At 42.0% G+C, this 24,609-nt stretch overlaps 1 protein-coding gene across 1 annotated transcript; it reads left to right on the top strand.

Moving 5' to 3' along the window:
- The first annotated feature begins 792 nt into the window (after window positions 1-792).
- Window positions 793-24,100, top strand: ccdc96 (coiled-coil domain containing 96). The gene is made up of 11 exons (XM_052043222.1): window positions 793-823; window positions 4,021-4,131; window positions 4,926-5,075; window positions 5,831-5,877; window positions 10,168-10,357; window positions 15,142-15,239; window positions 16,107-16,257; window positions 16,865-17,058; window positions 19,306-19,518; window positions 22,155-22,292; window positions 23,663-24,100. The coding sequence occupies exons 1-11, from the start codon at window positions 814-816 to the stop codon at window positions 23,915-23,917; spliced, it is 1,557 nt and encodes a 518-aa protein (XP_051899182.1). The 5' UTR covers window positions 793-813; the 3' UTR covers window positions 23,918-24,100.
- Window positions 24,101-24,609: the final 509 nt, after the last annotated feature.

Raw genomic sequence — 24,609 nt, 5'->3', positions numbered from 1 at the left:
ACAATTCTGGAAGGGATACAAAAATTTAGAGATCTGGGAGTATAGTACATAGTGTGCTGAGAATGTGGTTAAGAAAATGGATTCAGGGCTTTATAAAGAGAACGGAGACACAAGAGACTGCAGGTCTTGGAATGGGAACAAAATACAAACTGAGGGAGGAACTCAGCGAGTCAAGCAGCATCTGTGGAGGCAAAAGGATGGTCAGTGTTTTGGGTTGAGACCCTACATTAGGTTATGATTAAAGGGATGTCAACCATCCCTTTGTCTCTCCAAATGCTGCTTGACCTGATGAGTTCCTCCAGCAGTTTGCTTTTTGCTTTATAAATTCAACACACCATCAGAAGTGTTCCAAGGCTGAGACTGGCTGTTGCAATGGTCAAGACACCAATTAACTTGAAGCTCTTCATAAGATAAGATATCTTTATTAGTCACATGTACATCAAAACACACAGTGAAATGCGTCTTTTTGTGTAGAGTGTTCTGGGGGGCAGCCCGTAAGTGTCACCACGCTTCTGGCGCCAACATAGCATGCCCACAACTTCCTAACTCGTATGTCTTTGCAATGTAGGAGGAAACCGGAGCACTCGGAGGAAACCCACATAGACACGGGGAGAATGTACAAACTCCTCACAGACAGCGGCGGGAATCGAACCCGGGTTGCTGGCGCTGTAATAGCATTACACTAACCGCTACACTACCGTGCCTGCCCATATCTACAGTGTCCTAGTCTATTCTTGTACAAACATCAGTGCAAACTTTTGACATATTCATTTTCTTCTCCAATAGCAACAGGCAGAAACAAACCAACCCCACATGAAGGAAGGTGAGTGTTACTGTGTAAACCTGGAGTAGTAAGAATGGGCTTGATAATTATATTACTTTCCTACTGATGATAACTATATGTAATTCTAGATTTATTTAAACACTTAAATCTGTATACCCAGCTGCTATGATGCATTTGAACGTGCCTTTGGATAAAAGAAAATCCAGTAACTTAAATGTTACTGTTCCTGTAATTATACCAACTTTGGATAAAAATTAATGTTGGATCTGTTCATTTGGTATCATCTGAAGTCTTTTCAGTTCGTACATTGTTCGTGAAACAATTGGAACAATCTGATATCTTTGTATAATAAGCAAAGTTCAGAAAGATCCCCACATTCCAGTGCCTTTAAAAGGAGGCAACAGTTTTACTTCAGTGGATGTTGTGTGATGTCTCCTGGATAACTTAGTTAGCACATCCAGAATTACCAGTCACAGCTCTGTCACAGCTCCAGTGACATCTAGCAACTGCAGGTTTGTGTTGGCTTCCAGCAGAGCAAACCCATCAGTCCCACTGAAGACACAAGAGACTGCAGGTGCTGGAATTTGGAGCATCCTGATGCAGGGTTTCAACCTGAAACATTGATAATTTCTTTCCAACAATGGATGCTGCTTGACCCGCTGAGTTCCTTCAGCAGATTATCTGTTGCTCCATCAGCCTCATTCCCCCTCTTATTTCCCTGAAACCTATCCTCTCTCACATGTCCATCAACACCCCTCTAGCATAGCTAATTAACCTACCTTTGGGATGAGGGAGGAACCCAGAGCACACAAGGGAAACCCATATGGTCACAACGACAACACACAGATTTGTCCTAATTTATCCTATTCCAATTCTATATCTCAATGTATTCCTTCACTGTGCTAAATGCCGGAGGGATAGCCTAACCTTCTGGTAGTTGGAACCACCCTTCCACCTGATGTAGAATTTATATTTAATTGTTGTTGAGCTGGTTTAAATATACAGCTTTGTCCATAAGTATTTGTGAAAATATAAAGAGTGAGAGATAGACAATGACAAGATAAGATATCTTTATTAGTCACATGTACATCAAAACACACAGTGAAATGAATCTTTTGCGTAGAGTGTTCTGGGGGGCAGCCCGCAAGTGTCACTATGCTTCCGGTGCCAACATAGCATGCCCACAACTTCCTAACCCATACGTCTTTGGAATGTGGGAGGAAACCGAAGCACCCAGAGGAAACCCACACAGACATGGGGAGAACGTACAAACTCCTTACAGACAGCGGCCGGAATTGAACCCGGGTTGCTGGCGCTGTAAAGCATTATGCCAACTGCTACACTATCGTGCATGCCCTTTATGCTACTTTATGCTTGGAATCGAGAAGATAAAGGCTTGAACTATCTTGGCTTTGTGTGCTAGTGTGCCACTAATGAACCATTTAATCATGTCTGATATTTGTGAATCAGAGCAAATAAAGTACATGGTCTATGTGGATTTAGAAAATCCTCAGCAGATAAGGCAAACTTCTATTTACCCCAGGCATTTGTCAGAATCTGTCCACTTACAAGTAAAATTGCCATTTCCAAAGGGAAACCAATCTAACCATTAAATAGGCTGCTCTTAGGAAAATTAGAACGCACAATGTCCCATAGTACTTAACCAATAAATTATTGTTTGAAGTGCAATTCCTGCTGGAATATAGTCAAACCCATTTACCAGTTTATGTATAACCTGTAGCAAGTGGAAAATGAATGATTAATAATACATTTGAAGTGGTGATTGTTAAGAGAATGCTATCCAGGTCACTGAGAATTTCTGCTCTGCAAACAGTGCTGTTGGATCAAGGTACACAGGATCTCAGTTTATTGGATCCAAAATTTAGCATCTCCAGCAATGTAGCACTCTCCAACTGCTGCATTAGTTTCAACCTAGATTACATACTAAAGTGTGTAATAAGTCTTCTGCAATTTTCTGTCCCCTCCGCTCTCGTGAGCTATGAAGCAATGTTTTGGCCTTCTCCTAATCTCATTACCAAGGAAGATATAAAAAAGCAAACTGTTGGAGGAACTTAGTGCGTTGAGTAGCAGCTGTGGGGGGGACAGGAGTTGTTGATGTTTCAGGCCGTGATCCTGCATCAGGACTGAGAGTGGAGAGGGAAGATAGCCGGTATAAAGAGGAGAAGGGGAGGGGTGAGACAGGGGCCAGTAGGTGATAGATGGACCGAGGAGGGGTGAAGAATAATAGGCAAAAGGAACCAGGTGGGGAGGCGATAAGAGTGAAGGTGGACACGGAGGCTGAAGGGTGATAAGCACAGACACAAAGGCTACAAGTGCTGGAATCTGATAAGGAAGGAAGGTGATAATGGGAAGCTTTAAGGGAGAGATGAAGGGCAGATGGAACAAGATGGGGAAGGGGATCCGGTGGGTGAACGTTGACAATTCCTTTCCCCTCACAGATGCCACTTGACCCGCTGAGTTCCCCCAGCAGTTTGTCTTTTCCAACATCTGCAGTCTCTTGTGAATCCAGGAAGGAATGATCTTTATCCAATTAATGTGGAAGTCCATATAAAACTATAGGATTGTACATCGTCCTCAATATTACGTTTGTTTTATTAATCATATATGGGCATCATGACAAGATCAGCATTTATTCTACATCACTAATTGTCCTTGAAAAGTTGAGCTACTTTCTTGAACTGCTGCAGTCCTTGTGATGAAGGTACTCCCATTGTACTGTCGGGCGGGAAGTTCCAGGACTTAAACCAAGTGACAGTACAGGAATGATGATAAATTTTCAAATGAGGATAGTATATGACTTGGAGGAGAACGTTGGGCTGTGAAGATGATGTGCAGAGCAGCCTGGGTGATTAAGTGCAGTGCATTTTATGGACTTTGCACTGTAGTTCGTCAAAGGCACAGCAGGTGAATGGTTAGGGTGGTTGATAGGGTGCTAATAACATGGGCTGCTTTGTCCAGCATGACATGGAGTTTGTTGTTGCACTTATCATGCATTGCAACAGTGATTACAGATTTGACAGTGATGATGCTGGGGAAGGCATGAGGTGTGAAAGTGCTTTGTAAAAGCATGATCTTTTTATTTACTGTGCAATTTTTAATGTAATACATACTGATTGCGTCTTAATTTAAAAATGCATATCCTGGCTAATGCCAGGCTAAAGTGTTTGCTTTTAAATCTCACTGTGAAAGATTGCTTTATTTTTTTCTCGCCTTAGACCAACTTATTGAAGAAAATGAAGGGGAAATTGAGGATGCAGGAGGTCCACAGACAGCGGAAATCCAGGCATCTGCTGCTGGCCCTCTCGGGCAGAAAGATGGACAGGAAGGTAAAAAGAAAAATGCATTTGGCTGAACGTATGCAATAGACAACGCACCTCTCTCAGAGAGAGGTAGAAATACTACTGCTCACATGGTTGGCCACTTGATGCAAGAGAAAAGTTACTGGTCATGTATACCTATTGCCTATTTTACAGACTTACTGGGATCCTTAGTTTTCTTGATCATAGAACCATACAACAGAGAATTGGACCCCACAGCACACAAAGTCCTTGCCAACCATCCAGCACTCACCTATGCTAATCCTACATGAATCAAGTTTTTATTCTCCCTCAATTATCATCAATTTGCCCCAGATTATACCACACACCTACATACTCAGGGTAATTTACACTCATCAACATGCTCTGGCCAATTAACTTACCAACCTGCATGTCTTTGAGATGTGGAAGGTAACAGGAGGACCTGGAGCAATCCATGCAGCCACAGGGAGAACATGTAAACTCCACACCCACAGCATCAGAGGTCAGGATTGAACTCTGGTTGCTGGAGCTGTGAAGCGGGAGCTCTACTAGCTGTGTCACTGTGCTGCCCTAATGTTCCATTACATACTGATTATCACGTCTGAGACAAAAGAGATGTTCATGCGGAATGGAGGGAAATTAAGGGAATTATTCTCCCTTAATTATCCTGTCTGATTTTGCATAGGTAAGGAGAGAGACTGACGATAGTCATGGAGCAATTCTTGGCATATACTTTATTTTCAAGCTGGTGATTATATATACAGTCCAAGTGTTCTTTGATTCTGCTGGAAAGAACATAATGGTTTTGTTTCTCTGTCTAGGTTCAGAGATCCTACAAGAGGAGAGAAAACAAGTGGATATAGTCAAAATAGTTAGAGATGATGGGGTGAAGGAAGTAAATCTGCTGTCTGGCAATGAAGAAGCTTCCCAAGAAATTTCGGGATCTAAAAGTGAATTGAGTAGCTTTGTAGGTACGTTTGTCTTTATGAGTATAAATGAGAGAGCAATCAGAAAGCTGGTTACCCCTAGGTGGTGCAGTAATCCAAGTGCTGAGTGTGTTATCTCCTGTTGGGGAGATTTTGATCTCTGCCTTTTCTATCAAGCAAGCACCAGCATGGTATTTGTGTTTGAAAAAAACGAATGGAGTGACTGAATGTGTTGTTTCCATTGAATACAATTGTTGTTCTTCTCAAGAACAGACTCAATCCAGAACTGCAACAAATAAATGTGAAGGAATTATCCCAGAACAGGAATGAATTGGCTACCTTGGAGGAAACAAAAAACAGGGGAGCAAAAGTTTAAAAACATTAAGAATTATACACCATACCACTTACTGTGGAAGGAATTTCTGTTAATTTTAATATTAGTTAACTGCCTTAAGCTAACAAGTGATATAAAGTCTCAGAAGTACAATGTGAACTAAACTTAAAAGTGAGGAAAAGACAAAGCAAGAACCAATGATTAAGATTCAGTGTGGATGGTTTTAAGCCTGTAAATTTGTGGATGAAGGAAAGGTAGGTAAGTTAAGTAAAACTGAGATGGAGAGAATAGTAGGGTGAGTCTTGATTTTGAATTAGTTAAATTGAACAAAGGAGAAGAATATATAGGGATGAGGAGGAACAAAGAAGGTAGCTTGGAATTTATTAACTTTTCACTGTTAGTGCATTTGGAATATTTTATTTTTCTAAAAGTCATAATGTTAACTGCTTGTCTTTTAATTTAATAGAACAAGAGATAAAAGATACCCTGCAAGTGATTATTACAAAGATTTCCGTGAGTACCCGCTCCTGTTTCACAAAATACTCAGTGATTTAAAGAAAAATTGTGGTAAATAAGGCTGGTGAACTACAGGCACAGAAAGCTGTATGGAAATATAATGCGGTGGTGATAGCAATGCATATGACAAGGGTCAAGTTAAAAATACCAGCAAACACCAGGCTGAGTAGCAGACAATCAGAGGGGAAGTGAACATTAAGAGAGGCAACGTGTGTGTGTATGAGAAAAAATTAGCTGCCAAAAGTATTCCGTAGGCATACAGGTAGTCAAAGGGTAGTACAGAGAGGAGTAGGGCCCATTAAAGAGCAAAAATGGGAACTTGCAGATGAGGCTGAGGTCACTATTAAGGAGCTGAATGAGTACTACCTTCACCAGGGAAGAGGGTGCTTCAAAAGGAACTGTGACAGAGTAGATGTTTAAGACACTGGATATGTTAAAAATTGATACCATGGAGGCACTGGAAAAGTCGGCTGAATTTAAAGTAAGGAAGTCAGCAGGACTGGATTGGTGCATCCTAGGATTTCAAGCGAAGTATGGGAGGAAATCATGTGGGCAATGAACATAATCTTTTAATGCTCTTTGGACAAGTAGTGGTGTTAGAGGACTGTTCAGAAAAAATAGAGTAAGAATACTTAAGTCTGGCAACTAGAGGCCAGTCCGTTTAACATCAGTGGTGTGAGAGCTTTGGGAAACAGAAAAGGATTAATAATCATCTGGAAGAAAATGGATCAATTAAGGCAAGCCAGCATGATTTGTTCAGGGAAAACCGTGTTTAATCAATTTGGTAGAAATTTTTGATGAGAAACAGAAAGAATTTGAGAGGGTAACATAATCAATCTGGTGTACATGAACTTCCAGCAGGCTTTTGATAACGTGCCACATAACAGTCTCATCAGAAATTTGAAAGCATATTGGTGGTACTGGAGTCTCTAGTCCTCGGCCTCGTCATCAAAGGGAACAGCCTCCCATTATCCACTCTGCCCACATCCCTCATCATTTTATATATTTCTATCAGATCTCCCCTCAGACCCCTCAGGTTTGAAGTTGACTAAACAGCAGACAGCAGAGGGTGAATAGTTTTTGGACTGGAGCAAAATGAATAGTGGCATACCCCAGGGATTGATGTTGTGATTGATGCTATTGTTTGATCCATATTAATGACCCAGACTTAGGAGTGCAAGGCAAAATTTCTAATTTTGCAGATGACTTGAAACTTAATGGTATTGTGAAGATAATAGTGACAGATTGTGTCAAACTATACAGGTCCTCCCAAGCTTACAAATACCCGACTTACGTACAACCCATACATACAAGCGAGCATTTAGGAGACTGGTGGGATGGATTTACCAGCTGCTGTGGGGCTGCAAGCAACTTCTGCCGGGTGGGAACTTGGGTCGCGGCATTTCCAACTTGCGAGCTGTTCAGGTTATGAACTGTGCACAGGAATGGTACCCTGCCATAACCTGGAGAGGACCTGTAAATGGGCTGGTGGAATGGCAAGCAAAGTTTACTGTGGAGAAATATGAAGTGGTGCATTTTGGTAGAAAGAATGAGGAGAGGCAACATAGAATAGAGGATCCTGTTGTAACGGGGTGCAGGATGAGAGGGACCTGGGGATATGGGTGCACGTCATTGAACATGGCAGGGTAGTTTGAAAAAAGCAGTTAATAAAGTACACATAGTTTGGGACTTTATCAACAGAGGCAAGGAGTATAAAAGCAAGGAAGTAATGCTAAACTTTTATAAAACACTGCTCTGGCTTCAAATGGAGCATTGTGTTCAATTCTGGTCACCGCATTATAGGAAGGATGTGAAGGCCTTAGAGAGGGTCCAGGGATGAGGGACTGTGGTTACAAGCATAGATTAGAGGGGCTGGGACTGGTTTCATTGGAGAAGAGGAGGCTGAGGGGAGATCTGAGAAGGACATAAGACAATGAAGAGTCTGGACAGGATGGATAATGGGAGACACAAGAAATGTTGGAATCTGGAGCACTGCTCTGATAGAGAGCTGGTGCAGACATGATGGGCTGAATAGCCTCCTTAAATTTTTCTTTAAAATTTTAAATTTTTGAATTTTATTTACAGCGTGGTAACAGGCCCTTCTGGCCCAACGAATCTGCGCCGCCCATTTTAAACCCCAAATTAACCTACCCGTACGTCTTTAGAATGTGGGAGGAAACCAGAGCACCTGGCGGAAACCCACACAGACACGGGAGAACGTACAAGCTCCTTACAGATAGCGACAGGAATCGAACCCAGATCGCTGGCGCTGTAATAGCGTCGCGCTAACTGCTACACTACCGTGCCGCCCACCTTGTTGTAACCATTCTATGATTCTATAATCTAAACATATTCCTGTGTCTACATTTATAATGGAAGATCCCTATGTAGAATCCTAGAATTACACAGCATGGAAAAAGCCCTTTGGCTCAACCCGTCCTTGCTGACCAAGGCGCCTACCTGAGCTAGCCCTGTTTACCTGAATTTGGTCCATATCCCTCTAAACCTTTCCTACCAATGTACCTGTCCAAGTGTCTTTCAAATGTTATAATTGTACCAGCTTCTACCATGTTCTCTGATAGCTCATTCCATATACCCACCACCCTCTGTGTGAAAAACTTGCCTGTCAGGTCCCCTTTCAGTTTTTCTCCTCTCACCCTAAGCCTATGCCCTCCAGTTTTAGTCTCCCCTACCCTGGGAGAAAGATTGTATTCAATCACCTTATCTATGCCCCTCATGATTTTATTGACCTCTAATAAGACCATCCCTCAGCCTCCTTTGCTCCAGGGAAAACAGTCCCAGCCTATCCGGTCTCTCCTTATAACTTAAGCTGTCAAGTCCAGGCAACATCTTTGTGGATCTTTTCTGCACCCTCTCCAGCTTAATCACATTCTTCCTATAGTATGGCAGTCAGAACCTCACAAAATACTCCAAGTGTGGTCTCCCCAATGTCTTGTACAGCTGATGTTCCAACGCCGATACTTATCATACTACAGTTACATCCTGTAAGATTCTGCCAATTCTAATTTATTTTACTTTCAAGTTAAATTTAACTGAAGAGACTTGTTCATGGCCAGGACAAACACCACCATGGCTACAGGCATATTGGTTATGAGCACAGCAGGTTTATTAAGTAAGTTACATCCAGTACAAAGGAGCAATGCTTAACAATGATTATAGTCACAATCTTGTGACAATAATCACAAGGTTCCTTGGAAGCTTGGAGGCCCACTCCCTGAGTGACTGAGAGGGATTATGGGGAAACCTTCTCAAACTTGGCTGTCCTTAGAATTTCTTTAACATTCTATGTCTGCTACATGATGACATGCAAGGGTAATCCTAACAACAGGTCTGCCACAGACCCAATCCCAGTGCAAACTGTGGTCAAGAAAGGCAGCATTAACTCACTTCTCAGTCTTCCTTGTTGCAAAACTGGGCCTCTCCTCCAACAAGCTTCTTGCTGAAGTGGAGTTGACTTGCAGGATGAGCAGAGAACTGTTTGACCTACGTGTCCACTTAAGAAGCAATACCATCCTTACTTCAAACCTCGATTTACAGGTGACGCTTGCATTTTTAGATAAGCTGCTGCTTCAAGCATGTATTTAGTCACAATATCCCTTTGTTTGGCTCAGAATCAAAGGAATTGGTTTCCAGTACTGCCTTGTAGTTTGGTGTGAGCTACACACATGTAAATCAGCTGGACAATCCCAGTCATGCTATTGTGGATTAGCATTGACATATTCTCTTTTTAAATCTGATCTGTTTTAATTATTGAAAAGTTTATTCCCCATTACTACATACACTGTGACAGAGGTGAAAGTGTAATCGAGATAATGAGTTGAAGTCATGTCATCACTTGACTGATACAATGACCCTCTGAACAAATATAATTGGGTAAATATAACAGAGGTAATTTTCTATTTTTTCTGACATTGTGAAATATCTGTTATTTAATTTTATTTACTATATTAGAAAATTGTAATCTGTTATAAAACCTGTATTATTTCTTTTATTAGCATTGCTCAATAAGGTGTCTGGTTTACAATGATAATAGTCACATAAGGTATTTATCGTGAGTGATTTCTTTTGTATGAGGTAATAAAAAATGCATCAACATCTATGTAGGATGTAATGTAGCTGGGCAATGGCAAATATATTGGATTGAGGAAGATTACACACCAACCCACATCCTATATATTGATATTTTCAGTCATTCTACTGCTTCAGTGATTCACCAGTTTTATTTATACAGTTTAATATAAGTGACTTTTATCCATAACTAATCAGAGTGAAGAAACAAGTGAAATGGAGAGACAGAGCACATCTGCTTTACCCAGTACTGAGAGCTTTACAGAAGGAGAAAAGGAAGGATCACTGCCTGTAATTGGTGAAGATTTATCTCCTGAGAGTACTCCTGAAGAGGGGACATTTACAAGTAGTCCACCAACCATTGAAACTGTGACACCAGAGACAGCAGGTATTATCAGCCTTCATGTGGATGGCACAGAGTGAACTATGCACTTGGAATGTTACAACTTCTGATTAGGATGGATTATGAGATTATCAAGGAAAGCAGAACCACTTTCATTGGATGGTGCTAGGTTGAAGAGAAAGGGTATAGCTTCCAATAGAAGGCATATTATCTCAGATGAGTGGGACTTGGAAGGAAGAAGGTAGTGGCTCATTGAAATCCCTGATCTAAACAAAACTTGAAAAATTATGTTGCTCGTAGTAAATGATTAACAATGTATTTTGGCTAAACAGTGATATGGAATGCATATTAGCAGCTTGTACATTAGAAATACTATTGGTAATGGTTAAAGATATTAAAGAATATAAATTTGCCCTTGGTTGCTTGGGCACATTGTGTCATATGGCAGCGGGTGTCCATTACATTTAACTTATGAAATTCAGTTACAGTCAAGGATTAGTTGCAGTTCTGTTGTCCTGGTTATGTGCTCCTCTCTATGGTAATTATATTACAGTAATGTCCACAGCCTTTGTAAAACCTAATTAATTCCATGCTTCCAGCTGATGAAGGTGGAAAAAACTGTAGGGCAAATGAGCTTCTAAGTTTTGATTTATACTAGGGGATACAAAAGGAAGTAATGCCAGATTTAGAACATCAAATACAGTTTTGGCACTATTATAGAATTATTAGTGAAGCCATGAAAAATGTATGAAATACAGTTTAGGAGTAAGAGTAGGTTGCTTGGCCCCTTGAGTTTGCTATACCATTCATTAAGGTGAATGGCAGATCTGATTGTATCCTCACCTTCACATTCATGCCCACCTCTGGTAACCATTCACCCCCTTGGTTATCAAGAATCTATTTAATTATAGAGTCGTACTGCATAGGAACAAGCTCTTTGGCCCACCATGTCCATGCCCACCACGAACCTATCTATACCAGTTCTATTTACCAGCACTTGGTCCATAGCCTTCTATTCCTTGGCAATTCAATTGCTCGTCTAGATACATCTTAAATATTGTGAGAGTACCTGCATTCACCACGCTCTGCAAGGAGAGAGTTAAATTGAGCAAAAGTCATATTTGATTCCTCCTTGGTATGTGCAAAAGTGTGTAACTCTAAAATGGTGGTTGTAAGACAAAATGGTGTCAGCGTGGAATGTGGGGAACGCTTTTAACACCTGCAGGAGTACTGATGTATAGCCTTGGGAGCAGGTAATGATGGCGAACATGTCTTTCTGCTGTCACCATCTTTGAGATATATCATGCTCTCTCTGCCTCTGAGATATGTACCCAGGCCAAGTGTCATCAAGAGATAAGTGGGTACAGATTGGTACCATAACTGTAAAGTACTGGTGTAGGAACTATGCTAGGTTTTGAAAGGTATAAAAGGAGACAGCTTCCTTGTGCAAGTTGGAATCTTCACTTAGGCTGGGTTGCGACCAGCACTAAGAGACAGAGAGAAGGCTGTGTGAAAGGCTGTTGGACACCTGGGCTTCCCTCTGGCATTGTGTAGATCGGTTCACTGGTGAGTATCATTTTGTTTCCTTCCCTATTTTATTAAGTATCTTTCTTTCTTTCTGTATGTTATTCTTAATATAACTGTAATGAAGTAGTTTTCTGTAACCTTTAACACGTGTATAGTACCTCCTTTGTTTGTGAATGCCTCTTGTTGCTTAATCAGAAAAGAACAAAGAATGAATTTTAAAATAATTTCATTGCACCTTCTCAGGGAGTGCGTTCCAGATTCCAATCTCAGGTTGAAAGGTTCTTCCCCTCTAAACTTCTTACCCTTACCTAAACACATTGTCGACTTTTAAATACCCTTGCTACGGGAACAGGTTTCTACTGTCTACCCTATCTATGTCCCTTATAATTTTGTATACTTCTGTCAGCAGCCCCCCCTCAGCCTCCTCCGCTCCAAAGAAAAGAAACACTGCCTATCCAGTCTCTCATTCTCAGATGTTCCATCCCAGGCAACATCTTGCTGAATCTCCTCTGCATCCTCTCCAATGCAATAATGTCCTTCCTATAGTGTGGCAACCAGAACTGTACAAAGTACTCCAGCTGTAGCCTAACCGATGTTTTATAAAGTTGTGTCTCCCAGCTCTTGTATTCTATGCCCTCACTAATGAAGACAAGTATGCCGTATACCTTCTTTATCACTTTATCTACTTCTGGGATCCTTGGACTTATACACTGAAGTCCCTCTGTTTCTTAATACTCTTTTGAGTCCTACCATTCACTGTATATATCCTACTGTAATTTGTCCTTCCAAAGTGTATCACTTGGCATTTATCAGGATTAAATTCCATCTGCCGTTGCTTTGCCCATTAAATTTGGCAAGGACTACTTTCACTTTTGCTTTGAGGAAGAAAGTTCCAATAACTTATGACCAAGTGACAGAAAAAAATTCACTTCATTTCTATCTTAAATGGGTAGCTCCTCATTTTTAAACAGTGAACCCGAGTTCTAAATTCTCCCACAAGAGGATTTCTCTTCCCCACATCCACCCTGTCAAGATACCTCAGGAATTAACAAGTTTCAATCATGCCACCTAAACTCCAGAAGGTACAAGCCTTTTCTTTATGAGACAGCCTCCCCATTCCAGTATACGGCTTGGAATGGCAACTGCTCTGCCCAGGACCGCAAGAAGCTGCAGAAAGTTGTGGACACAGCCCAGCGCATCACGGACACCAGCCTCCCCTCCTTGGACTCTGTCTTTACCTCTCATTGTCTTAGTGTAGCAGCCAGCATAATCAAAGACCCCACCCACCTGGGACATTCTCTCTTCTCTCCTCTTCCATCAGGTAGAAGATACAGGTGCCTGAGGGCACGTACCACCAGACTTAAGGACAGCTTCTACCCCACTGTGATAAGGCTATTGAATGGTTCCCTTATACAATGAGATGGACTATGACCTCATGATCTACCTTGTTGTGACCTTGCACCTTATTGCACTGCACTTTCTCTGTAGCTGTGACACTTTACTCTGTACTGTTACTGTTTTTACCTGTACTACATCAATGCACTTTGTACTAACTCGATGTAACTACACTGTGTAATGAATTGACCTGTACGATCGGTTTGTAAGACAAGCTTTTCACTGTACCTTGGTACAAGTGACAATAATAAACCAATACCAATACCAAAACCTTCTGAGACTTGCTTCCAATGCACTTACATCTTTCCTTAAATAAAGCAATTAGTACACTGCATAGTTCTGTATGTGTGGTCTCACCAATGGCGTACATAATAGAAGAATAATCTCCTACTTTTGTGTTCAATTCCTCTAGCAATAACCAATAAGATTCTGTTCCTAATTACATGCTGGACCTGCACATTAGCCTTTTTTGAATCATACACTAGGATCTCTCTGCGTCTCAGAGCACTGCAGTCTCAGACTATTCACACAATAGATTTCATTTTTATCTCCTTGCCAAAATGGACAAGTTCACATTTTCCAATATTTTACTCCATTTGCCAAAACCTTATCCATTCACTTAATCTGTCTATATTCCTGTTTAGCAACTTTATGTCCTCTACACAGCTTACTTTGCTGCCTGTCTTTGTGGCATCAGCAAATGTAGCAGCTGTACCGTCAGTGCCTTCATCCAAGTCATTTATATTAATTGTAATAAGTTGAGACTCCAGTACTAATCCTTGTGGTATACTGCTCGTTCTATCTTTGCCAACCAGAAAAGACACATTTATGCTTATTCTCTGTTTCCTATTAGCCAGCTAATCTATCCTTGCCAATATGTTATGTTTTTTTATTTTCTTCAATAACTTCTAATGCAGACCGTATCAAATGCCTTCTGGAAATCCAGCTCTTCTATATCCATACTGCATGTGACTTCTTTAAAGAACTGCAATAAATTAATCTTCCTTTCATAAAACTATGTTGATTTTGCTTGAATTTTTCTGCTTTAACGTCTTTAACAATAGTTTCTAACATACTGTACCCCTGTGCCAGATGTTAAACTTGCTGGCCTGTAGTTTCCTGCTTTCTGTTTCCCTGCCTTTTTGAATAAAGGAATAACATTTGCCATTTTCCAGTCTAATTAAGATTAGTTCAACAGAATGGTTCTGACGAGTGACTTGCTGCAGTCGATTATTAATTGTAATTAGCAGTAGGACGTTTGACAAACCAATGATTTCTCATATATGCCAAGCGATACATCTCCATCACTGTATAGATAAGATAAAGTTTCTTTATTAGTCACATGTACTTTAAATTTCACAGTTCAGTGAAGTAGTTCCTATTCCTCATTGGTTTTATACTCACTGAGCACCACATGCACAGAGAATAACAAAATAATTCTTGCCTCCTTACTTTGCTCATAGTCAACCCAGTTAAATGATTGTAGGAGTTTCAGCAGTTTGCCATAGGGTACATTTTGCTGGCCTGTGCCTAGTGTCCCATATCTCCCGGGTGCAACAAACTTCAGAAAGTTGTACAGGAAGAGACACACAAGGAAACTTGCTTGAGGTTCTTCCTATTTAATTTACTGCTCTACAATCACATATGTTATCCAGGCCAGTTCATTGTAGACAGGCAATCCACTGAAGCCAGGAGATTCTATGCATTCAGCTTTGCCAGCTTCGAAGGTTGGGTCCAGTGTCCCCCATGCCCACTGGTGGTTCATTCAGAAGGGCTGGAGCAAAGTAATTTTGTAATTGGAACACTTGCTATTGTAAGGACTGTACATTATAATTCAGAATTGCAACAATGAAATGCTTGTACCAGCCAAGAACTCACTTTAAAGAATGCTTTTCATGTTTTATTAGCGACACCTGTGACAGAAGTGATAGATGACCAAAATGAAGAAGATGAGCAAGATAAACAGAAAGGGGGTCATCGTAAGGAAATGGAGTTAAAATATAAAGTAAATCTCTTATTTGACTTCCTTTCTCACTTTTACATTGCCTCCTTATCCCCACTCAGTTATTTGTTTTGTTACATTCTCTACTTAACTTTCCTCTTCTTTTGTCATATATTCCTTTTGGGTAGTTGGATGCTAATCTCACTGCATGTATTGGATCTTGTCCTCTGCAAGATTGCTTCCACATCTCTCATCCCACCTAGAGATAAAGGAGAAAATGCTGGAGCTACTCAGCAGGTCTGGGGGGATCAGTGGAAAGAGAAACAGAATTAATGTTTCAAGTCAATGACCCCTCATTAGAGTCGGAAGAATATTGAGCATGTATTCCAGGTAGACATTCAGATGCATCTTTCATATTATAGAATCATACGGTGCAGAATGATTCTATAGGATTGGTGCCTGTTATTTTGAAGGAAAATTTAGTTAGTCCAATTTCCTGTTCTTTCCCCAGATCCCAAGGAGAAAGCAATTTAGCTTCTACTGAAATCAATTTCCCATTATTTATTCTGTCTGAACCCTTCATGATTTTAAACACTCAAGTTTGCTCTTCATCTTCTCTGTCTAAGGTGAACATGGTGAGGCTTTAAATAGTGATTTTTAAAGGCACTTAACTTTGATGTGATGTGATCTTTGGCTCAATCAAGGCCTCCCCTTTTCTACCCTACCATCCAGCAGCTCTTTCCAAGGGTCACTGGGAGAGCAAAGGAGAACTGTCCAAGATCCAATCTGTTTCAACTCTTACATAGTTTAAACTATACACCTTGCAAATCACTAATAATGTGCATTCAGATTTACTAAGTTATTTGGAAGCAGATTCACAATTGTAAAACACACAGGAGAATGAAGTCCTCTTCTTCCACTGTTATTCAGGACTTGATTGCAGAACAGGAGAAGTTGAAGAACGACAATCAACAAATACAAAACAAGCTAGCTGATTACTATAAGAAGAAAGCAGAGGAATCAAAGATTGAGTTAAAGAAACCCCAAGCTGATTATGATCAACGATACCTGAAGTTCATGGGTAAGGCAAAAATTAGGACCCGAAAAGGATTAACTGACAAGGAAACATTGTCTTGTTGACTCCAGGGAATGAGGCCGTGAATATTTAGGATAGTGGATGTAGTGCCAGACAAGTGGACTGCTAAGCCTTGGAAGTGGTCAAGCTTCCTGGGTATTGTTGGGAGCATTCATTCAAACTCCTCATCAACAAACAATGTGCTGGGGGAACTCAGCAGGTCGAGCAGCATCTGTGGGAGGAAAAGAATTGTTGATGTTTTGGGTCGAAACCCTGCATCAGGACTGAGAGTGGAGAGGCAAGATGGCCAGTATAAAGAGGAGGAGTGGTGAGAAAGGACTCCGAGGTGATTGGTGGACTGATGAAGGGTGTAACTTGGCAGGTTGCACCAGGTAGGGAAGGGGAGCAGGTGTGGAGTTGGGAGACAGCGGCAAGTGAATGAGAGATGGAGGTGGACAGAGAGAGAAAAAAACTAGAATATAGAATGAACGTGTATTAGTGTCCAGTGTCCAAGGATGGTTTTCCTTCATTAATTTTTACACTCTCAGGAAAGGAGGGGAGAAAGACAAGCTGGGATGGATGCCATTGACTCATGTTTGCTTATCTGGCACAGACCTTCTGGCTAAGGTGCAGGTTACTTATAAGGAAGAGCTTGCATTATTCGAGGAACAGATTGGTGATCTCAATGCTAAATGCGAGGAGCAACAGCAGTTGACAGATTATGCATGGAAGATGTTTCAGTCCAAGAAGAAAGTTGTAGCAAAGACTGCAATAAACAAACGACCAGGAAGACAAGCAGCACTCCAGGTAAATTGATTCTTGCTCAATGCGGTTTCTAGGAGTGATAGAGGACTTGTTGCTTTGCACAATGTGTTTTGTTTGTAACAGACCAGAGCCTGAATTAATTATCACTCCCTTGCTGATATATCTCTTGTTGATCCCCCCGCTGACTAAATTATTTTGTTATGCTTTTCCACAGCGCTTCATGTTAATGAAAACTGGTGTTTTTTAATTTTGGGTCTGAAACTGAGAAATTAAGGCAAAGAGCTAAGGATACCAATGAAGTTAGGAAAGCAAGGGAGTAGATAACAGAAACCAGAAATGGCTGTGGATTTAAAATCTCTTGAGAAGAGAGAATGGAGAGATTTTATGAGGCTCCACAACCTTTTTTGCCTGTGGGCATGGTCAGATTGCGGATCTGACTCCTGCATTGTTAGTTAGTCCTTCTGGCCGCAATACTTAAACAAAAAGTACTGATGGATGGTTGTAAGAAGGGTACAGCTAAGCTCTGTATCCATGGCCCCGGACCTCATTCAGAAATTCCCTTACAGCAGATCTGCCATTTGGCCCAGGCCTGGGACTTCTCAACATTACTCTGCAGGATCTGGGGAAGTCATCCCACCTTGCCATGCAGCATAGTGAAAGAAAAGGCAAAGTCAAAGTCGAGTTTATCGTCATATACACAAGTACATGTATGCACAAGTGCAATGAAAACCTTACTTTCAGCAGCATCACAGGCACATATAAGCAGCATTCTCAAGAAAAACATAAATTAAACATAAATTATACACAATTTTATAAGAAAGAACACAATCAAAAACAAAAAATAATTAAGTTTTAGTGCAAAATGATCAAGGTGGTTATAGTGTTGCTAAACTGTAGTGATTAGGGTTGTGCAGGTTGGTTCAAGAACTGTGTGGTTGAAGGGAAGTAGCTGTTCTTGAACCTGGTGGTGTGGGACTTCAGGCTTCTGTACCTCCTGCCCAATGTTAGCTGTTGCATACCATATGTCTGCTGTGAATAGTGAATGGTGAATGAGTATCTGTCACCACAGCAACTCACCTTTTCTTCTTGCAGCCTCGAAACCTTTAGAAGCCGTGACTCCTTGTGTTTACACTGCTATACCATCACAAGCAGTGTTCTGCCCACTGAGCTAATACTCAGACTGGCCATTTCTATCTCTCCTGCAAAAACCGGGGTTTTAATTCTAAGGAATTCTCAAAGTAAGGAAGGAAGAAGAATACTGTAGGAACAAGAATATAAAAATTCTAAGACCAGAGCAGTGCTAATCAAAGCAAGAACGATGGGATAACTGAAATGGAGGTGGAGAGAGGTTGGAGGGTAGAGGGAAGCAAGCAAGATGATGCTGGAGAAACTCAACAGGTCAGGCAGTATCCGTGGAGAAAAGCAGGCGGTCCTGCTTTTCTGGATCCCTCTGGTCCTGACCCAAAACGTTGATCACCTGCTTTTCTCCATGGCTGCTGCCTGGCCCGCTGAGTTCCTCCAGCATCACAGTGTTTTTCATCTAGATTCCAGCATCTGCAGTCCTTTGTTCCTCTAGATTCTATTTTAATTCTGTCAAGGACAAAGAGTGCTGGAAGAGCTTCCCTTGATACTGGAATATTGGTCAGGGTGATTCTGTGAATGCACACTCCCAATTTCAAAGGGAGCACAGGTCAGAATGAGAAGGACAAGACTCCTATTTTCTGATCCAAACCCCCACAAGGGGCATCAGATAATAAATCTCCCTTATTGGATTCTGACAGGGGTGAGCTTTATAGATGGGGGTGGAAGTGGTGAGCCAATTCACCTGAAACGTTTTGATGTAAGAAGGCACTAAATGGACGTTGGCAATTTTAGAATTTCATCTGGGAGTTGTGGAATGATTAGTAACTTGTCCTGTCACCTTCCCACTGCTTCACTTGTAACCAGCAAACTTGCACAAAGAGCATTTAGAATTATAGCTCTTCAAACTCTGAACCAGGGTGGACATCTGTTGGTGAATCAAATGCGAAATGTTAGTGCTTGGGAATGAGAGACTTAGCAATGGGAGATCCAGGGTCAATATCAAGCCCTCCTAGATCAAGGATGACTTGATTTCAACGTAGTGTAAAGACTCCACTCCAACACAACAATATTCCTTGGTTCCAAACGTACAAATGCAGTTCTTAAACTCAAAACAGAATTAAAGCCAAATAAAAACAGCTCATTATCTTATTTTCTCTGTGTGTGGGTGTGCACGTGTGTGGTGTTTGCATGCGTGTGCATGTGCAGGAGTTAGAACACATTCAAAATGTTGAGGAGCAGAAAGAGAAGGAGATGAGGCAGACTCGATTCCTGACGATCAAGATGAAGAATAAGCTGAAGTATTATGAGCATCAGCTGAAGGCGAGGGAGGAACTGGCAGATGGGCTAAATCTGATCGACTATGAGCAGCTGAAAATCGAGAACCAGTCTTACAGTGAAAAGATTGAGGAACGCATGGAGGTAAGCAAGGTCAAAGAGCTAAAGAGAGTGTGATCACATTTATCACTTATGTGGGCCATGTAAGTTAGTGTTGCAGTAACTCGGTTCAACAGTGTGCATTACAAGTAGTTGTCCAGACTGCAATGTCAGGTTAACTCAAAACAGAGATGAAGAGAAATTTCTTTAGCCAGAGGGTGGTGAATTTGTGGAACTCCTTGCCATGTACAGCAGTGGAGGCCAGATCAGTGGGGGCATTCAAGGAAGAGATAGATAGATATCTAAATAGTCAGGGTATCAAGGGATATGGGGATAAGGCCAGAAATTGGGATTAGAATAGGTTTTTTTTTTCTCCCCATTCCCCATTTCTTTTTCCCTTTTCCTTGGAGCAGACTCGATGGGCCGAATGGCCTGCTTCTGCTCCCTTGTCTTGTGATCTTGTGAGTACCCTTAGAATGGAGAGGGAAGTGAGTCATACTGAATTCTGTTCAATGTGCATGGGGCAGTAGGTGAGGACAAGATTCTGCTCAACTATAAGTCCCTTCCCATTTTGAAGTACTCCACCTCTCTTCCTGTTAAAGGCCATTTAAAAGGGGTGGCAGATTGTAACCAAGAGCACTTTCAAAAGCAGGGAAAGAAAACAGGAATAACAAAGTGTCGTGAAAGAATGGAGATGCCTTACTGTCAGTAAGCTGAGATGCTCCTCTGAGCCTGATTTCCTCTCTTTGTTCCTGAAGCTGCTAACCAAGATTCACTTTGGTGGAACTGTATCCAATAAAAGCTCAGCTGAAGTGGAGCTATCCCAGTCTGGGGAAGAGGAAACAAAAACAATCTTGGAACTTTTTCACTACAACATGATTTGGCCCAAGGTGCCAGGATATCACTGTGCACTACAAATGTCAAACCCTACTGTATAGTTGTTAGTTAAATGATATTCGTAATATTTCCTAATGTGAAAAACCCAGGGTTCTGGATTTTTTCAGGGCCTGAGATATAATTTGTCCTGGAGTGCAGTGAAGAGGGAAAGAATGGGGGAAGGTATGAAAACTCAGGGTGAACACGGCCCACCTTAATCCAAAAGAACTCATGTAGAGGAATGCAACCATCCCAATCCTGGCTCAGTTCAAACACACACTGACTGTATACAGCAACCACATGAGAAATAAGGTTGAGAATCAGAACAAACCAGAAGAATTGGAGCAAGGATAGGCCACACTTCCCTCCAAACCTGCTCCACCATTCAATAAATTCATGGTGATCTGACTTTGCACTTTACTTTCCTGCCTGTACTCCATAACTTCATAACCTACATTCCAACGTGTCTGAATCTTTGGAATTTTCTGTCCCTAAGAACTATGGCAACTAAATCACTGAACATAAGCAAGAATGAGATGGATTTTCAGTCCAGAGGAGAGGAATATGCAGAAAACTAGAGTTGAAGCCAAGGTGAGACCAGCCTTAATCGTATTGAACCCGGAGCAGATGCAATGAAGCACATTTCTGCTCCTATTTCTTCTTTTCGTAGATCTATCTCAATTAATACATTGAATGATTTAGCTTCCACAGCTCTCTGGGGCTCTGCCTTTGAGGACCAATCCTTTACTCTGAGATAATGCTCCCAGTTCCCAGGCTCCGGCTTGTCATGCCCCATCAGAATCTTGTGTTACATGAAACCTATCTCTCATTCTTCTAATTTTCTTTAATAAGCTTTGGTGTGGCACCTTACTGTAGGCCATCTGAAAGTCCAAATACATCATATCCACCCGTTAACCCTTACCTACTCTGCTGGTTGCCTCAAAAAACTCATTTGTCAAACATGATTTCCTGTTTTCAGCATTCCATGCTCAATCCTATTATTATTTCCTATGTGGTCTGCCACCACTTCCTAGAATTTTCCCAAATTCTAGCTTTTTCCCCGGTCCATAGTTCCCTGTTTTCTCTCCCTCTTTTTGTTTCTTAAACTGCAGGATTACATTTGCTACCATCCGATCTGTGGGAATCTATGGGATTTTACAGGGTCACAACCAGTGTACCCAATAAATTGAAAGCCATTTTGTTCAGAACTTCAGGATGCAGGTCATCAAATCCTGGGGATTTATTAGCAGCAATCTATGTGCACAAATGCTAAAAGGCAAATAAACCGGTTTGAGGTAGATATATTATAGGGAGCTGCAAAGGGCAGAATTGAGCACAAATAATTCAGTTTGCCATTGCTGTTGTTATTTTTCTTTATTTTGACAAATGGAAATCCCGACAGCGAGAGGATCAGAGCTTCTTTGAGATGGAATTCCCGGTGTAGAAGTGGCATTGAAACAAATAGTAATTCAAAAGCAAAATACTGCAGATGTTGGAATTTGCTTTGGAGCATCTGCAGTACTTTACATTTGGATCCCGGTTTCTATCACTGTCCACAGATCGATGGTGGTGAAGTATGTGTGACAAGTGGATGCTTACTCCTCGTATCCCAGTGATGTATGGACTTACTCAAAGGTGGAGGAGCAGTGGAAGGATGTAAAGTTAGGTGTGGTATGGAAATAGTTGGATGGTAACTCGATTTCAAAATTGAAAGCTTAGCACAGTGAGGCCATTGTTTTGCATTTTACTTTGCTATCAAACATGTAACTGAGATATCAGAGCAACGACCCTGGTACTAATTGCAGGAAGTCACCAAAATGAAGAAGAAAATAGCAGCTACCATTGAGGTGCTGACTCACATCAGGGAAAAGCTGGAGTATGTGGAGAAAGAGAACGCGGAGAAGAAAACTCAACTCCGGGAGGTTGAGGCCGCTGTGGCACAGGTAATGGTGGTAGGGAGTGGCTGTTGGGAGGGAGGGTGTTGGAGGGAGGGAGGGAGAGAGTGAGAACTGCAGGCAGGGAGAGGACAGGAAACAGAAGGAGGGAGCATCCTCTGTAGTGGGTCCAGGAGGTGGGATGGTGGGACAGTGTGAGTGCAGTAAGCAGATGGGGAGAGCAGATACAGGAGAGAGAATGGATGCAGGGGGAATGGAGGGGTACTAGAAACACAGTCCAGATCCAGGTCTATATCAACCATATCCAACTCTGGACACATTGTACAGTACTAGTGGGCACAGGTCTGTTACTGTATGACAATGGGGTACAATACTCAGGGTTTTGGCCACTAGTGTTATACAGTGACATACATGCACCCACCATTACCATAACCCAGTGTTATTACAGTGACAAACCTGTGTCCACCAAAACTGTACTTCAGCGTCATACAGTGAGAGATCAGTTCCCAGCTTTGCCCAGCGGTACAGTGCCCTAGCGTGACACAGTGATAGACCTGTGTCCAAGTACTGTACCTCTGTGTAAAGAGGTACAGATCCATGCCTACCAGTACTGTATCCCAATTTTAAACAGTGACAGATCTTCGTCTGACAGTACTGTGACCCATTGTCATACAGTAATAGACCTGTGTCCACCAGTGCTGTATATTGTGTCTAGAGCTGGATGTGGTTATATAGACCTGGATCTGGACTTGGGCCTGACATGGTCAATGTATCTCATCCCAGTGTCCCTGGTTCTGACATTAGGTGGGACCCGGGAACCGAGCTGTCAATGGTGGTGGTGTGATGCTGCCTCCACAGTGCTCCTCTTGATATCCGTACAATTCTGCCCGATAACATCATGGGCACCTTTTAAGGAGCTGCCATGGTGATCCCTGGCAACTGTTGGCCATCCTACAGCTGGAGTAGCTGGCTGGGCTGGGCAGAAGAGGGCCAAGTGGATCGGGAGCCCCATTGGGTCCTTCAATACCGGCACGTTGCTGAACATGGGTGCAGGCGGACTACTTGGAGAGAAACTGTTCCTGTTGAGAGGGAGAAACCATTTTCGTTGGTAGAAAGGTGAGATTGGAAAAAGTACAAAAAGCGATGTGAGGTAAAGTTCTTTCTGCATTGTGATTGGTTAGATTCGGAACGGCACTGCCGGGGTTGGGTAGTGGAGGCAGACTTAGTTGTGGCATTTGAAAGGGAATTGGGTAAATCCTTGAAAGGAGAAAGGCTGCAGGGCTGAGGAGAGAGCTCAGGGGTTGGGGCTGTTGATTTGTTCTTGCATTGAGCTGGCACAGACTTAATGGGCTGAATGTCCTCCCTCCGCGCTGGGACTTCTGATTCTGTAACCCAGCTTCCGTTTGGTGTTGTTACAGAAGAGGGAGATCCTGACCAAAACGAAACAGGCACGGGACAGAGTCCGGACCGCCAACCTGGAGTTGAAGGAGAAGTGTGGGCTGCTGTGCAACAAGTTGTTGCTCCGTGACCTTGAAGACAATGTGGACGCCAACGAGAGACTGCAGCACAAGCTGGAGGAACTAAAGAGGCGCCACACTGATCTCACGCTCAACTCCTATGGAATCAAGAAGAAAATTGAGTGGGTGAAGCTGGGACAGTTACAGGCTCAATGAGAGCCCCTCAGGGGCTGGAGAGGGAAGAGTTTCCACTCTATTCTATTACGATAAATGTTAAATCAGGCGGCATCTGACTTCATTCTTAATTCTTAGTTGTGAGGAGAAGACATAAAAGGGATGGTTCTACATGTATTGCAAGCCATGAAGTACCAGATCTACCAAGACTTGGAGCAACACGCAAAGCGCTGGAGGAACTCAGTGGGTCAGGCAGCAGCTATGGAGGGAAATGGACAGTCAATGTTCCGGGCCAGGACCCTTCATCTGGACTCCCGAAACCTTGACTGTCCATCTCCCTCCAATAGATGCTGCCTGACCTGCTGAGTCCCTCCCACATTTTGTGTGTGGATCCAGATTCCAGTTTGGTTGCCAAGGGGACACCAGGGCTTCATCCGATGTACGATCCAATTCTTGTCCACTTCAACAGTAACAAAAGTTTTAAATCTTTTTTTATTTATTTTCATTCTCTACATATTGATGCACATTCCAAATTAAACACAGCAATGGCAGCTAAGTGAATTCATTTGGAGGAGTGGTAGAAATCAGTCCCTCCCATTCTTCCTGGAGAGAGTCCAAACAGACTGTTTAACAAATGGAACAGAAAATGATTGATGCAAAGATCAAAGTTCTATACTTAAAAGTAGAACTTTACTGTACAACTTTCCTGAAATCCATAAAAGCAACTGAACCCA

The sequence above is a fragment of the Pristis pectinata genome, chromosome 33 (genome assembly GCF_009764475.1).
Source record: "Pristis pectinata isolate sPriPec2 chromosome 33, sPriPec2.1.pri, whole genome shotgun sequence".
In the NCBI taxonomy this organism is placed as follows: Eukaryota; Metazoa; Chordata; class Chondrichthyes; order Rhinopristiformes; family Pristidae; genus Pristis; species Pristis pectinata.
The sequence above is the reverse complement of the archived record's forward strand: the minus strand, read 5'-3'. Positions and strand labels throughout refer to the sequence as shown.